The sequence below is a fragment of the Parasteatoda tepidariorum genome, chromosome 7 (assembly GCF_982258835.1).
Source record: "Parasteatoda tepidariorum strain Cologne lab strain chromosome 7, Ptep-v5.0, whole genome shotgun sequence".
NCBI classification, from domain to species: domain Eukaryota; kingdom Metazoa; phylum Arthropoda; class Arachnida; order Araneae; family Theridiidae; genus Parasteatoda; species Parasteatoda tepidariorum.
Genome location: NC_141761.1, coordinates 40,821,671 through 40,839,728, shown reverse-complemented (window position 1 = coordinate 40,839,728; position 18,058 = coordinate 40,821,671). Strand labels below are relative to the sequence as shown.

Sequence of the window (18,058 nt, the reverse complement as noted above, 5' to 3'; positions counted from 1 at the left end):
ACTAATAATATTAAAAGAAAATTTAAAAAAACTGATTGTACTCTCTAATAAAACGAAAAATATGAATAAAATACGCAAACCTTTCAAATTTTTTGGAATAAACGAAGTTGATTGACTTATGTCCAAATCCAAATGACAAAAAATAAGTTTTGTTTTAACTTTATTTCTAAAAACAAAAGCAAATTTAAAATCAGTAAATAAGTTTATCACTTAAAATCAGTTTATAAATTTAAAATCAGTAATAAAAACCCATTAATTTATTAGAAGTTTTATCCAAAAAGTTTTTAATAAACTAAAAGAAAAGAAAAAAACCTAACAAATTTAATTACTTTGTTACTTAATTCTTTATGGGCGCCTTAAATTAGATTTCCAATAATTTTCACATTTAAAAGAAAAAGTTTTGTTGAAAAATAATTTCCTAATTAATGACGAAACTCTTCATAAATTCTTTTCAATAAAAGATTGCGTTCAGAACAAGGCAATGGCAGCGATCACGAAGTTAGTCCCACTGAAAATAATCTACAAGAAATGATATCAAGTCGCGACAAAGAAAACTAAGAGGTGCGAAAACGATCATGCGAGATCACGATATAGTATTCTCAAAACTCTGGTTCTGATTCTCCCGCTAATCAATCAAGGCCATTTCAACATACACAACGAAACGAACACCCCGAGTAGACATCGGAACGTAAGGGAAGATCCTTGCGAGTCTTACATCGTCTTTCCTCGAAGACTTAAATCAGATTTCTGATGCATCGCCTGGAACGAAAGTCGCTGTATCCACTTGATGATATAGGCGTTAAATGGATATGTCGCGATACATCGATTTAAAGCCCAGTCCTACTCATAACACTATGATCACGTTGTGAGTCAAATGGCTTTAAAATACACCAGAAACAGTAACCCGCAAATATAGGCAGTATGGAGCTTGCAGCGCTACCTAGTGTAGAAAATACCATCCATATTTTTTATATTTACTAGTCAAAAATATTTTGAAAAAGTCAACGACGTTTTCTTTCAGGTTTATGTTCAATGTAATTTTCAGTTCCATATAGTTTCCTAACTTAAAATTTTTTTAATCTGCTTGAAAAATCAAGTTGTTGTAGTTCATTTACGTCGCACTAGGGCTGCACAATGGGTTATTGGCGACGGTCTGGGAAACATCCCTCAGGATGATCCTAAGACATGCCATCACAATTTTGATCCTCTGCGGAGGGGATGGCACCCCTGCTTCGGTAGCCCGACGACCTGCAGAAGTCGAGCACTTTACGGTATAACAGTTTAACGAGGACCAAAACCGCACAACCTCGGTCCCTACGCACACTGACGACAGCCTGTAATGCTTGACTTCGGTGATCTGCTGGGAACCGTGTTTTAACGATCAGTCCACTGCGGGACTTGAAAAATCAAGAGATAAACTAACATACTTTATTCTCCTATGACTCTCCAAACGCTAATGGCGAAAGCAAAGTTTCGCCATTTGTAGAGAGTTCCGTTCTACACCACCTGTAACCTATTTCGATCGTCAATAGAGGTGATAAAACTGTTTAACAGTAATCACTTTAAGGTAAATAGTTAATCACTGTACGATTCGCACAAAATGTGGCTCACATGCTTCCAAACACTTTCATGGGAGAATAAGAACCTGTATGATGGAAAATACTTCCACGTGAATTCCCTAATTAAGTTCTCCATTTTTTCCCCTCTTGCAACGCATACAGTGAGCAACGCATACTTTTAAATTAATATTTTCCATAAATATGTGAGCAGTCAACTGGTGTTCTTTAAGCATGGTTTAAAAATCTGATCACATCTGTACCTCTACCAATTGTGATACAAAGAAGCTGATTGTTTTTGAACGAGGGGAAAAAACTAAAGAATATTTAGGAATAAACCCAGAATAGGATTCCTGCAAGCGCTGTACGGGGGATATCTCGATACTGATTGGATGCTGAAAATTGGCATTTGTTTACGTTAGCAAATGTTCTTTTCATTCTAATTCGAGTAAGCCAAGCTCTTCAAGTATTAACTCTCTTAAGTGACACATTCTATATTCTTAATTAATGTAATTTTATTCTAATGTGTTCATTTTTTTAATATTTCCCTAAATCAGTATTAAACAAACACTAAATTCTTAAAGTCATTTTAATAGTATTTTTTTAAATTTCTATTAATTTAGTTAAAAAAAATCACTGAAAATAAGTCTTTGAAATTATTAATAAAATAACAGTGCTTCTTCCAAAAGAATTTTGTGAATGATGAAAGGGCCACACTGGGCCCCCAGGATAATTCGCAATATTATAGAAAAATTCCTCATTTTTTCAGAATTAGTGAATACGTCCTAATAGAGATAAATTAAAGTTTTATATCTGCGTAAATAAACCGATTTTATGTATAGGGAAAAAAAATGATTGAAAAGGAAATTTGACATAAATATTTTATCTTTCAGTCATGTGAAAAGTTAGTTTCTCCTTGCGTATCACCTAGAAATGTAGCTAAAACAATGAAACCAGTGAAACAATATGTAAACAAATAGGGCACCACTCTCAAACTCAAAAAGAGAACTAAATAAAAAGCAAAAATAACAGATAGAACACGTTGGCCCAAATGGGGGGGGGGGATGTTTGCAGAAAAAGTGCAAGTGTTGATGATTATAAAAACTGTAAAAAAAGGAAAATAAATTAAGTAGTCTGACAACCTGGTTTTAGTTTATGAAAGCAATGCTGTCACATTTTTAATTCCATAAAACAAAAAATAGTTCACTTTATTTTACTAATATTTATCATAATCATTTAGAAAGATTGGGAACTGAATGATAATTAAGTGATCAATATAAGTGACAATAAAAATATCAATAGTATAACTAAAAAAGTCATTATATTTTGTTTAAAATGACAATTTTCTTTATTCAATAAAAAAAAACATGAAATTCTAATGATTGAGCCTAATATATCTTCATTAAATTATTTCCTAAAGTAAAATATACATTATAAATAGAACTACATTAATAGAAATATTGCAACACCTTAAAACTTTAATTGAATTTTATTGAATATTGTTTTACAATATAAATAGCTACTGCACATGAATTTTAAAAGAAACTTTATAAGTGAACTTAAACATAATGCTGCTGATTCAGTTGCATTTTCAAAAAAAATTTCTATGCATACATTTGAAATAAAAAGTTTTATAAAAATCAAAGGGAATAAAAACTATATTTACAACGAATACATTTCTCACTGAAAATCATTTCCTGAAAGAAAAAATAGATAAATGTATAAATACATAAAAAAAATTAAAAATAATAATGCAGAACGAAAGAAACAGATTTTATAGTAAAGCCTTTGTTATCTCTTACTTAAATAAAACATATTGTAAATTTGACTGTTTTATAGTAAGTATTTATTTATCACTGCAATATTTCCACAAATAGATACACAGGTTCTAAGGATCACAATCTCCGCTTTTATATTAGATGGACATGCTGTTTATTAACTTTTCTCTAAAGAGACACAAGCAGATATATAAAAGGAAGCGGTTCCAACCAGTTATTCTCATTAATATAAATTATTGACAGTCCAAGTAGGTTCAAATGTAAAAAACTATAAGTTGCTAAGTTTTAATCCTCCAATCATTGAGCCCCTAGATAAAATTGTATTGAAACTTCCCTACTGTGCACTACTCTTCCATTGATTAACATAAGGAAACTGGCTTTTGCAGGAGGCAAACCTGTATCGAAAAATTTGGGACTAATGCTGTATTTTCAAAATTACTTTAATCAATAAAAAAATTGCTCAATCTTATTTAGGAAGTCAAAAATTGAAGAAAAATTTCATGTGATTTAAATGTATTGAATATTTATTTTGTTTTTATAACAGGTGTTTCATTTAGTTTTTAAGGATGTTCCCAGAATTCTTTTTCATGCAACTTAAATCTGGAGAGTTTTGAGGACAAGAAAGAACATCTTTATGCACATTGTGAAATTTCAGGGGATATTAACAAAAGAATCATCAAAATATTCTAAATCATCCTAAACTCGAAAAATGAGAACATGACTTTCCTGCCTTAGTTTTTAAGTTTTAAACTCTTAACATTTTATTATTCTTTATTATGTGCGTATTATTTTGGTAATGCAGATGTACAAATTTATTTTATGACCACTAAATTTATGATTAACTGACTTGAGAAAAAAAGTGTAAATAAAAATGAGTATTGTAAACATACATACAAAAAAAAAAAAGAGTACCATTTGATTGCAGCTTTTAAAGACTCACAAAGTATGAATTTGCAATAAACAAAGAAAAAAAGTATCTTAAAATGTTACTTATAAAAATAGGATTTTTTTTTCAACATCAAAAATTAAGCAAAAAGTAGGGGACATAAACAAATTACTTATAAAATAAAAACATTGTGGTTAAAGGTAAATTTTGGGACAATCACTGTAAATCCAAATTATCCATGTATCAATTGAAAAATAATCCATTGTAATAACATTACTACTTAATTGCCCACTTCATACAATTTAAAGAGAGAGAAAATATTTGCAACATTTACTTTCCTACAACTTATACACTTTTAGCTTAAACATTATTACATAATTAAACTAAATTATGAAATTTTATTCTCAAATGAAAGGGAAGCATTTATAATATAATGAAATTTTTACAAAATAAATAATCATACATAAAAAGTGAAGTATTTACATTTTATTAAATAAAAATTCCAAACATTAAATTTATCAACATAGAATTATATTAAAAAAAAAATAAAAAAAACTTATTTCAGAATCATATTTAACATGAAAAATATAACTATTTTTTAAAAAAATTATAACAGTAAAAATCACAACTGAAAAATACATTTAAACTGCATGATCTATTGTAAGTTATTAATAGTAAAAATGTACATTCTTAACAAAACCAAAAATATTTTAAAATAAGCATAAAACATTGGTCATGTCAAAAGTATGACAAATAAATTTTAACCAAATAGACAATATCAATTCTTTTATCAAAATGATACATATATAAAATTAATATACTACTCAATTTTAAAATGACTCAAGATTCCCCAGTGATCACTTGGAAAACATCGATGAGGAAGAAGTCTTTCAAGACCAATAAGTCCAAAATATTTTGGTTTGGCTTTTCTAGGGGAAGAAGGACGAAAATAAACTCTATCAAAACGACACCTGGGTTTAAACTTCCCATTAAAAAGAAGATTATCATTCCGAGTTAAGTCAAATGTATAAGCACATTCCTTGCGCTTTCCACAAGATATCCAAAGATCTTCAATTCCAGATGGTAATCCACCAATTGCCACTACCTAAAAAAAAAAAAAAAATGATTAGTTACATACCTTTAAACATCTAAAGTTAAAAGGTTTTACGACCAATCCAAAATCACTTAATAGAAATAGATAAGATTTACAAGAGTATTATTACTAGAAATTTATAAGAGAATTCAAAATCTAATATATATCCCGACCAGTTTTCTTAAAATTAGACATTTTAATAACCATGATCCTTTAAATTCACAATTTTAATGCGTAAGTAATTCTCGAAGTATGCAAAGATGCTGATCGAGGAGCTTTGATGTCTTAATAAACTCAAATTAATGACTAACAAATAATTAATTTATTAAATAACAGATACAAGAGTTCTGCTTACTTTAAGAAATTATCTTTTATTTAAGAATCAATCAAACATACTTTGGCTGGGGGAGTATTGCGACTAAAAAAAGTTTGGAAAGCACTGCACTATGGGAATATCTCTTTACACCACTTAAATTTCACATTCAAGTTTTAAACTAAATCTAATCTTAAAAATAAAAGAAAGACAGGAACAAATTAAAAAAGTTTTTAAATTTAAAAATATTAATATTCTTTTTTTAAACAAAGTGTTAACAGACAAAAAAAAATTTCTAAAATGTTGGAATTTTCAATGAACCTTTTCAAAGAAATAAAATTAAACTTTTTTGATCGCTTAATCATCGGTCAAAGTCAATTGTTTGGAGTTAAAAATTATTTTTTAGCTTCTTAGTTTGTCTCTTTTTAGTTTTCTCTTTATCTTATACATCTTTATGATTGTGGCCAATTTTTTTGTGATTATGAATATTTTTTAATAGTTTCTCAAGATTCTAAATTACGGATTCTAGATTGTATGTTTTAAAATAAATCAGGCATTAAACACTGCAATAAGCATAAATAAAAATAATTAATAGCTATACAGAAGTTTTAATAATATACATTAATATAAAATCAGTGATAAGACATATAATAACGGGAAGAAAAGATCTCAAATAATTTATAAACATGTTTGAAATCGTTGTTTCTTTGGGATTGTTTGACTTTTTTGCATGATGGTAGAGCAGTAATTCTCAACCACTGTGCCACGGCACTTTTGCGTGCCGCCAAATTCTTAAAATGTGCCGCCAAATATTAGAAACGATACAATAAAAATTATAATGCTTTTTTTTATTATGAGTAAAGTTTAAATTAAAGAAAAGTGCATTTATATAGACATATTTTAAAGTTTTTCCACGCTTTGTAACATCTTTGTCAGCGATTGTCTTGTCTCTGACAATCTTAAAATAAGTTAAAATAAGATACAAGTGCTTAAATTGTCTTTGACACACAATTTTAAAAAATGTTGAAATAAGTAAAAAATTTAATGACTGTTAAAATTATTAATTAACAAAGGAAAGCAAGCTAAATATTAACTTTCAAACAAAAAAAAAAGCTAATCATTAAAGTAAGCTATGCAATTAATTAACAAAGGATAACTAAAAAACAAATATATAAAAAACAAATTGACAAAGGATAACTAACAAAAAAACAAACAAACTAGTTAACAAGAAATCACAAAAAAATAACAGTTAATGTAAATAAACTACCAGTTAATAACTATAGAAAACAAGCTAACAATTAATAACTAGCAAAAATAAATAAATAACTGTTAATAACTAATAAGAAATTAGTTTAAAGAAATAATTAATCCCTTAATAAACATGCTTCTGTAGCACATATTATTTTATTTCACATTCAAAATTATTATCACAAACTATTCAACACAGTGTAAAATAGGTAAGTAAACAACCTTTAATCTAAATTTTTTCATTGTGTGCCATCAAATTTCGAAATCGTTAAAAGTGTCGGAAAAAAAAAAGGGTTGAGAATCACTGTGGTAGCGTTACTGTTTATAAAATCAAATTATCAGTATGTCTTAACTATTTTTGTTTGTGTTTATAATATTATTTTCTTCTTTATTTAAGTTCTTGCTTGAAAAAAATATATATATACCTCTTTATCTCTGAGGTTCAAATCTCCACCAAATATCACAGAGTGCTTTTCATTTGTTGATGATACCTTTTTAAACATAGTTCGTAATTGTTCGACTCTTTCTTCAGCACCTTCAGCAGTACTTTCAAGATGTGAATTATACAGACAAAATGTGTGCCCCTTAAAAGTTGCCTGAAATTGAATTAACAGTCTCACTTCATTGAATGAATAAGGCTAATGAAAAACAGTTAAATACAAATCAATATTGTTATGATACATATGTAACTAAATTTATTATTATTTTGAGTTTCTTATAAACAAAAAAGATGTCAAAAATAAATATAATTTTAGAAATATTTAAATAAAACTGAAAGATACATAATATAAAACGTTATCTTTGGGAATTTTTTTTAATTTTTTTATGTATTTATTTATTTTTTCGGGGAAAAAAAAAACAGATTGCAGAAGTAAGATTTTACACTGAAATTAAACCAAGGTTCCCAACATAAAGTTCCTGACAAATATTTGGGTTGTTGGATGCATTGCCAAATCTTTTAAAACAAATAAAAAATAAGTCACATTAAAAAGAAAAAAAGCTGTGACTTTTTTTAAATGAATTTTTTTAATCAAATATGCAGCAGTGAAACGAGAAATGTGGTTTAGTTCATCAATTTAATTAATATCAGATTTCTATTATCATTCACAATTATTTTTTTTATAAATAACCTTTTTATTTAGTCATGTACGTGTTTATTCACTGATTACCAAATCACACTCTTTTATTGCCTTTTATTCAATAAAGATTATTTAACAATGTTTATTTAAAAATATTATCTCTGTGAGAACAACTGATAAAGTCAGTCTGAACTGCTAAAAGGTTTAAATAATTTTTTGAGGCTAATGCTATCCACTCATTTATTATCAATGGGAAAATGTTAGTTTTAAAGACATAAAAATGTTTAAGATCTCCTTAGAAAGTGATTTTCTTGGAAATGAAATTCCTACATGGGAATGAACAGTAAAATCAGATATTCTAAAGGACATAAACAATATATACATATAGTTTTCTTTTCTTTAGAAAAAACATATAATTTCTATACTCAGTGTTTTAAAAATTATGAACTTGTTTATTTAGTCTCTCATTCAGAATTTTGAGAAGAATAACAGATTTCAATTAATAGGAGCTATTTTGCAAACATAAATGGTTTTTCTATCAAATTTTGAATTTACTATGCTGTTGAAAAAAGAACTGATTTAAATTTTTCACAGTTGACTTTAATTATGACAAAATTATAGCAGTCTTACTTTCGTATGATGGATTTTCTATCAATTAAACAATGCAATTCAAGTAACATTTTGTAAGGAAAAAAAAAATCATGATTTTAAATATGTTTAAAAAGCTTAAAAATAAGCATTTTTGAAGTTAACTGCCGTAAAATAATAATACTATGATGTACTGCACAGGAAAAATAAATAATTTTTGTAAACATAAACAAATGAATTAAATTCGGGAAATATTAAAAAATAAATAAATCTAGCAACATTATAAAAAACATCATTTGAATAACTTACATTTATTTTCAAAGCATGTCTCATCATCCTTGTGTTAGGAAAATCAATTATCTCCAAGTCTGAATGAGATACGGTAGATTTTTTTAAAAGAGTTGCAACAAAGTAACCAACTTCATTTCCAAAAAAACATTCATAGCCAGATAAATTTTTCAGAAGACTCTCAGCCGTTTCTGGCACTACTTCTTGTAAAAAAACCATATCAGCTTGTTCACTAACATGAAGAGAAATCTGTTACTAAATTAAAAAGTTATAAAATTTATATAAATTACTTTAAAATAAGCCCTACTAATTCAAGTAATCTCAAATCTAGCATACACAACAGACACGAAACATTTCATGCATTAGAAGCATAAGTGTCGGTAAAAAAATTTACAATAATAAAAAAAGATGAGAGTGGTAACAACATGACTTTATTTTTGTCTAATTATTCTTATTTTGGATTAACAAATTTACTATTACAAATTGACACTAAAAGAATGTCCTTAATTTAGAAGAATGCTAAGTTTAGCTAATCAATTAATGACAGCTATACAATGTTTAATTTATGCTTTCTCATAAATTGTTTAATTTATGCTTTTGGGAATTTTATGAAAAATAAATTTTAATACTAGTATTGAAAATGTTTATTTAATTCTTTACTTTTTTTTTTATTATTCAGTTTGGTTTTCCTCAATATTTTTAGTGTTGAGAGAGAAATTTTATTGAACTGCTTGAAAGTCAGAATCATGTCCTAAATAATTTGACTTTAATTTATATAAATGAAATCTAAACTAGCAATTTCCAACTTTCTTAACCTATGAAACGCTAAATAAAATCCCTTCTTTTAACGGAAAACCGACTTCATAAATAAAGCTCTTTAAAAATTGTGAATAGATTAAACAAATATATTACTAACTATGATGAATGGATTAATAATTATTTTAAAAATATTTAATCTGAAGAAATAAATCTTTTTTTTTTATAATGTCAAGAAATAAATCAATTTTTATAAACAAGAAACAAATCAATTTTTTATTAATTGGTATCCTTTTCATAATTAACTCAAGGTAATTTTACTAAAAGAATTATATACATTTTCAAATTTTACTATTTTTTCTAACTGGCAGTATAATTAAATAATTTCTTAAAAATAACCCTAATACTAGATAAATAATGAAACATTTACTAGATATAATTATAATTACGGGCTTAAAAAATAATAGGTTAAAATAAGTCCGAACTCTTGGAGTCCCTTTAAAAGAACCCTAAAGATTTATGGAGCACTTTTTATGAACCACTGACACAGATTATACGAATTTATATAACCTGAAAAAGCGTCATTGTTTTCAGATTCTGCTTTCAAATGACTAGGCAAATATTTAAATTTTTTTTACTAAGCTATTTTTAAATAAATAAATCTGCATAGTTTATAATAATTACACCTTAAAGTGAAGATACAATATTTAAATTAACTGAAATATAGCTTAAGAATTTTGTCACATAGAAAGACAAGACTACATGTTATAAATGAATGGCACAAAATTTTTTTTTAGGAGAAGCATTTTTTTCCAATATGAAAATTCACAACATTTCAAACATTTTCATCCAACCAATTTTAATTTTTACAGAAGTTTTAATTCAATTTCCTCAAAAGTATCAAATACAGCATACAAATTCTATCACAAGAATTACAAAAGAGTATGTAATAAATGAAAATTGTAATATTTTCTAGAAAATAGATTTTTTTATCCAGTAGGAGAACATGGGACATTGCAACTTTATTATTCAACTAATACCTTTTCATCATACAAGATTTATTTCAACATTTACAAAAACATCATACATCAAATTGTATGTATGTCCTCCAGACAATAATCAATGTTTAACCCTCTGAGCGTCAGGCATGGGTGCAAGTTGGAAAAAAGGCCAAGACTGAAAATTTTTTGACTGAAATACCTAACATACACAATACCCCCTCGACATATGCAAATTATCTAAGAAAGCTTTATCAAGTTTAAGTACTGTACAAAAAATATTTATTCATCTGCCTTTTGATAAAATAACAACAGGACATAAGAAAGTAGACCAATAATGTAGACCTGAAAAATATTTTTAAGGACAGAAATTTTTCTTCTTCCGATTTCCGTCTTCGAGTCAGTCTCGTTTCCGTCTTACTTCCGTCCGCGGACATTTTCGAAAGACGGAAATCCGTCCTGGGGACGGAAGACTTGCACCCATGGCGTCAGGCACAGCTTTTTTCAAACTTCTAGCTGCAAGCTTTCTTGCATAAAAAAACTGGTTTCTCATATGTTATACAATGGCACAGTAATGCGTAGGAAAAATAAAAAAAAACATTTCTTGCATGTTACTCTCTTCATAAAATTATATATTACAGTATTATTGATTGAAAAGGTTGTAACATGCTTAAGATTGCTACAATAGGATATTTGACATGAAAGGCCAAATAGGTTATATTATGACAAGCATAAGCAACATTACATAACCTCATAGTCATGGACCCATGTTTACTTAAAAAAGGCAAATACTCAAGGAAGACTATAGGCATGTTGTATCATGAGGACTATAAGCCAGACTTAGATTTTCCTTGATAAAAACCATGAGAAAATGGTAAAATTCAGCCAAATACTATTAACACAGGCAGTTTTTTCGACTTATATTAGCTTTTTCAATTAAGTTTATTAACAGTTAATGGTTTTATTTATGATATGAATATATATTTCTAAATTATAGTTAGAGCTCTACAAGTGGTGCAAAGATGCAGAAAACCACATAATTTACAATTGTAAGCATTATAGATACAAAAGCATTTTTAGAAATGTAATCCTAAAAAATAAAATTACGCTATTAACTATCTAAAGTTTCATCTTGAATATAAGTATTATATTTTACTTCAAATCTATTTTTTTTCCATAAATTATTTTTATTTCATAAACCCTCACTAAATTAAAAAAATAGATATGCAGTACAAAAAGTTGCAAACTACACAGTTTTTTACAGAATGTTACGAGGACACATTTAAATAGATAGTTATTGATTAGGTAGATAGTTATTGTTTTGTCATTTATCTAATAAAATAAAAATGTTATTTCTAAAGTTTTTGTTTCTATCAAATCATAAAACCAGACCACTGACAATCTAAGAATATATATATATCAAAAATTTTTTAATCAGTTTTTAAAATTAACATATGGATTACTTTCTCAAAATGTTAACTTTTGCTTGATTCTTTGAAAGGTACAGTAAACAGTGAAAATAGATTTTAAAAAAATCAAATTTTTACTGTAACATTTTAATTTTATAAATATCAAACTACAATTGGAACACAAAACAGAATGTGCTCATAACTATCCCAACACCAGCAAGAATATTATTTCAACTTTTTCTCAATAATATTAATAAAAGTCATAAATTAGCACTTAAGATTTAAAATTTAGCATTTTTATGTTTACAAACAATGTTTTGATTATCAGATAATGAAATTCTTTTATTATTGTTTAAATTGTGTGAAAAAAAAATATGTAATAGCAAACCCAAATGAATCTAACACATCAACAGTAGAGTAATTATTGACCCTTTAGTATTTATTATCCGCTTTAAGTGCATTTCAGATAGGGACACTAAACATAAAAATAATAGTTTTCGTCAAGTAGGTGAAAAACTACTTTATGTCTGATTAAATATCCATATCTTATAAAAGTTATTACATTTTGTACAAATCTAAATTTTTTTACTTGCTTTCAGTTTTGTAAATAAAAATTAGGGGGGGGGGAGGGGTCAATAATTAAATTTGATAAAGTCACCAACAGAAATGGGAAGACACATACAAAGTAGTAAAGTGTAGAACAAAATTTAAAAATTCTAAGAATATTGATTATAGATATTTAAGTAGATAGACATAATCTATCAGAATATGTATGAATTTATCTGTGTAACAATTTCTTAATTAAGTAAATTACTTAAGTTTAGAAACAGTGTGCTGGGAACATGAGACAATAATAACATTTCGCCCTTAATTAATTAAAAAAAAAAATAAGTACAGAAATTGCATATTTATTTTACTTTTTTGTATTTTAAACAGAAAATACTATTAAATAATGAAAACAAATATTTTAAAGAGAAATACTGCATAAGAATGCTAAAGCTAATGAATTGAGGAAATAGTTCACATTCAATGTTTATTACAATATTGTAACAAGGTTCAGGTAGTTTTAGTTTACAATACTACCTATACTAGTTTACTATACTAATATAGTATAATAAACTATAATAAGTATAAACTATGAAAAAATATAAAATAAAACCTAACATGATAATTATTCTGCTAACCCTGCAATAAACCTGTTTAGGCAGCTGTAGAAAGATCAATGATGTGCAGCAGGTTTTGTTTAAAAAAATTTCTTTTTAATTTTTTTTATTGTGAAAATAAAGGAATATGACCAAAAGATCAGCTATCAAAATTAAAGGCAGATATATGTACCTTTAATTATAATAGCCTTGCTATATATAACAAGGTTGATATAAATATACAGTGGAGTTTGTATGCCCATAAACTTGTTTGGGCAGCTGTATAGAAATCAAATTAGTGAGCTAAACTGGTTCAGTGAATTATGAGTTAAAACATAGGATTCAAGGACATTCTTTGACAACTAAAAATAACATAAAGGTTAAATACCTTAAAAATTCTAAAATTAGTTCATTCTTACTTTTTATTTCCCAGGTAAAACTAAAGATAATATATAAAATAACCTTAAAAAACATACTCACTCTAGAATTGATTTACAAACAGCTTTTGTCCTCAGCTTAATATTTTTTTCATTAAGACCATCAATGTTCCATGTTATAAACTTTAAAATGGAAGAACTTTTATCTTCAGTAATTTGAGAAGAACCTTGATTTGACGCTCCTGATAGTCGTTTTAGTGCAGCAGTCAACGAAGGATTTTGCATCGAATCTGATTTACGCTTCATTGCAGCAGAAGCAGATTCTGCTAGGACAGCTGTTGCAGCAGCAGCAAGACCTCTTTCACTTCCACTGTAAAACAAAGAAAATAATTAGTAGAAGATAGACAATTTCAACGTACTTACAAACTACACTGATTAAACCTGAATTTGCTGAGAATATCAAAAATAAAAAATATAATGCATAACAAGAAGCTAGAAAATGTTTACAAAATAGCTTATCATTTATTGTTTGATTTAAATTAAAACAAAAAAATACATATATAAATTTTTTTGTGCAATTTTATCTGCAACTTTTTTTTTAAATAGTACAAGACTCATAGTATGAAATTTAAAACAAATCAAACATTTTGACCTAAACTTACACATTGAGGCATAAAAAACAAATAATTAAATCTATTCAGTATTATCATAGCAACATCTTCTGTTAAACAATGCAATGACCACCATATAGCCTTGTAACTTAACAGGTTGCCCAATGCATTACAAGACAATAAGGGAACTCACATTTTTACACTTTATTACTAATGTACAAACAATTTTTGAACAATTTGAAACAAATAAGGCATTGTAAGAATCGGAAATCATTTTGAAATTAATGCAATTTCTACAGTCAGACACTTCTCTTTGACAGTATTAAATATTTTTTTCAAAACTATCTCATTTAAATCCGAATTAAACTCACAGAGAAAATAATGTTACATATAAACTAAGGACATAAAACCAACTATTAATTTTTTTTTCTTTACACATTGAATCTTATTAAATAAGGGCTCATAATAAACAAGTTTAATTGTAAAGCTACTGTGATATAGTGTTCACTTAATTTAATTGCATATGCTGATAAACGTTTGAATAAGGTTTTTAGCCTATTTTAGAACAAAAATTGCTGCTCCATTAAAATACATACTTTAATAACAAAACAAAAAATTCTTAGAATTTTTTTTGAGAAAAACAAAACTTTTAGATAGGTAAAAAAAAAAAAAACTTAATTAGATAGGTTAATGCATATATGCAACAGGTAGATTGAGATACATGAAAACTTCGATCAACCTGTTGAAAATGATAAAAAATTAGAATAACTTTATCTCAAAACTAAGAAAAAAATTTCTGTATTAAATGCATGATAATAAGTATCCTAAAATAATAATACATATTTACATAAAAAAGGTTCTATAAAAATGTATTAAGTTAAAAAAAAAAAAAAAAACAAGAAATAAAACTATACTTACCAAATTTACTAGAATAAAAATTATTCTTTTTATTTGTACTAAAGTATTGTTAAAGGAATCTTTACACCTTTAAAAAAAAATTCAATTGATAACAGAAATACATTTTTAAATTTATTTATTGTGTTTTTAGGTTCCCATCATTTCTCTTTAAGTGCTCTGAATTAGAATAAGTAAAATGGGTCAGCTTTCCTAAAAATTTTCAATTACTTTATCATTAGATTAATATGTTTTACATCTCAGGCATACATTGAGTAACATTCAAAAAACTAATTTTTTAATGTAAGAAAGTCATCAATTTAATGCATAAAATAAGTTGGAACTAACCCCCAGACACTTAATTCTGTGATTTGATCACATAAACTAAAAACAGAGAGTAAAATATGATTTTTAGAAAAATTTCCACTGTAAAGGATTGTAAAAATATGATGCAAATGTCATTATTTCATATATTATCTCCTACTAAAACTTTTTTTCCTGTGTCGCAAGATATCAAAATTAAAACAAGTCAATGCATTAAAAAAATTATAAAGCAACTTACTCAACAACTAACACAACCTCTGCTTCATTTTTACTGTTAACTCGGACTGCACCTTTGTTATTTCTATCTTCAAAAAAATCATTAACTGATTGCTAAAATAAAAAAAAGTATTATATATTAACTAGCTGCTCTTACATATATGGATTCTAAAATTAAATCAATAAAGGATTTTTCAGTACTGAATTCAAACTTCCAGTTAGAAACAATATTTTTTCATAATTACAGAATTCTTCTAGAGTTGTTATTAAAAGGTGAAATGAAAGTTCTTATTTAAATAGACGTTTGAGGTTTCGGTTTGATTGCTCAAGCAATAACTTACAGTGGTCACAAAGCAATTTTGTACTATACATACATTTTTCTACTTTATTATCAAAACAGTAAATATGATGTTTCATTAAAATTTCTCATAAATTACGGTTCTTCAATTGTTACAAATTTCCTTGAGTATCAGTTTCACCAACCTCAATATTTGTCATACTACCACCTTAAATTATATTACCATAAAAATATCTTTTATCCAATATTATTACATTAATTTTTAATAAGATTTCTATGTTGGTATTGTCAAGTTAGTATTCAAGTTTTAAGGACAATGACATTCAAGAAATTATAGAATAGGTTAAACTCAACAATTTCTTGGCAATCTGCCTCTCTTAAAAAAAAATTACAAAAAAAGTTTTTGCAAGAATAAAAACTTATCAATGGTATTTGGCGATTTCCGTAGTTTGTAGGAAGATTTCTGTACTGGTATCAACAGCAAAATAATTGCAAACTCTTGTCGACTTCCAGGCAGTGTCTTCAAGAAATTTATTAAAAAAAACATTGCAGTAAAGGAACAACCCTAAATGCAAAACCCTAGTCCCTCACAGGCAAACAACAAATTTCTTTTTTTGACAGATTTCATCAAATTAAAATTCCTTTGACACCTTAACAAAGATAGTAATCACAAACAGATACTAAAACATAAATACCCCTCAAAAGGCGTACCCATATAGATACTGAAAAACAAATTATTAAGCATAACAGAAAAAAAAGGGATATTATCATTTCAAAACCTATTTGTACCCTGTACCACTTCCAGGGCAAAAAATCTGGGGAAATCTCTGTATCGTGATCTGTTGCAGCAACTATAATCGCCAGGGTGCCAAAATTTAAACTTGCAAATTTTTTTTTTTAAAAACAGGTAGATGTTTGTCCGGGGTTGGCTACGAGTTATATCTTTCATGTTGTTCCCTTCCCTTGATGTTTTTTTAGTTTCTCACAGGCCACAGCCCAGAAGTTACCAAAACTAGGTGATTATTTTGCTACAAATCACAATACAGAAATCTCCCTGAAAATCTCTTGAATGAAATTTATTCTGATAATTTCAGAGGACTATAAAAGCGATTTTACTTTTGGCATGAAATTTACTTTTGGTAGCAACAATTCATGTATTGTTGATATTAATAATCCTACTGCAACAATACTAGTCAAGAGAAGTTTTTTTTAAATCCTGGCATAGAATTAAGGTCAAATCTTAATGCTTTTGGTGGGTGCTGAAAGCAAAGGCATCCTTCATTCTTGCAAGGGCAAATTCATGTAAAATAAATAACCTAAGCTACTAACTTGAAATAAATTAAAGAAAATTATAGTTGTTTGCTCAAAGTGTTACAGTTGAGTTCATTAGGGTTAGTTTCGCATGGGGGCTACTAACCACAAGTCACCATAACCCAATGGTTGTTTTCGTGCAGGTACGTATACAGAAATCTCTAAAAAAAAAAAATTTTCCCTATGCAATAACCAATGCTTAATGTTTTTAAAATAATAACTATATTAAACTGTGTTAAATATGCTAAGTAAAAACAATGAAGAATGCATTTAAGTAATGATACAGCCGCCTTTTTGGCAAAATATAATTGAAATTTCAAACATAGAGAACACAAGCAATAATTTAAATAAAATTTAAGAGAGAATTACATCTAAATTCCATTTTCGATCTTGTAAATAAAACTGAGCACACGCTGTATCAGTTCCAGTGATTTCAGCGAATTGTTCACATAAATGTTGACAGACTTCCACCTCAGGAATGTCTTCATTATCACTTTCTTCAGAAGAACTCATGTTAATAATTATAAACTAAAATAAATACGAAATTGTTAACACATAGCAGAAAAATTTAAATACATAATTAGCAGACATAGCAGATTATTATAAAATGCAAAATATTAATAAACTTATTATGAACTTGCTTTCGGAAGTTTTCTTTAAAGAACAACAGATTTAGTTAAATAAATTTAACGATTTACATTTAAAGCGATATAGAAAACACAGTTACAGCAGACCCCGCCATTAGTTTTGGATTACAACCTAATCATTGCCATCTTAGAATAAATTCCGTCTTAGTAACGAAAATTGCTGTTTTCAGACCTTAAGCAATATTCCATTGATGGTTATTTAGGACAAAATTAAACAAAAACTATCGCCGGAAAACAATCTACTTG

General features: G+C 27.1%; 1 protein-coding gene across 2 annotated transcripts; it reads right to left on the bottom strand.

The window, feature by feature from the left end:
• Positions 1–3,026: 3,026 nt before the first annotated feature.
• Positions 3,027–17,999, bottom strand: p47 (NSFL1 cofactor p47). 2 transcript variants are annotated; one of them, XM_043045766.3, is made up of 7 exons: positions 17,864–17,999; positions 17,535–17,693; positions 15,579–15,670; positions 13,615–13,881; positions 8,851–9,061; positions 7,300–7,470; positions 3,027–5,325 (listed from the first exon to the last, which is right to left on the bottom strand). In XM_043045766.3, exons 2-7 carry the CDS (start codon positions 17,676–17,678, stop codon positions 5,041–5,043), a joined length of 1,170 nt encoding a protein of 389 aa, XP_042901700.1. In that variant the 5' UTR covers positions 17,679–17,693; positions 17,864–17,999; the 3' UTR covers positions 3,027–5,040. The 2 variants fall into 2 exon arrangements, with proteins under 2 accessions (XP_042901700.1, XP_042901699.1); XM_043045765.3 differs by having other exon boundaries at positions 17,807–17,941.
• Positions 18,000–18,058: the final 59 nt, after the last annotated feature.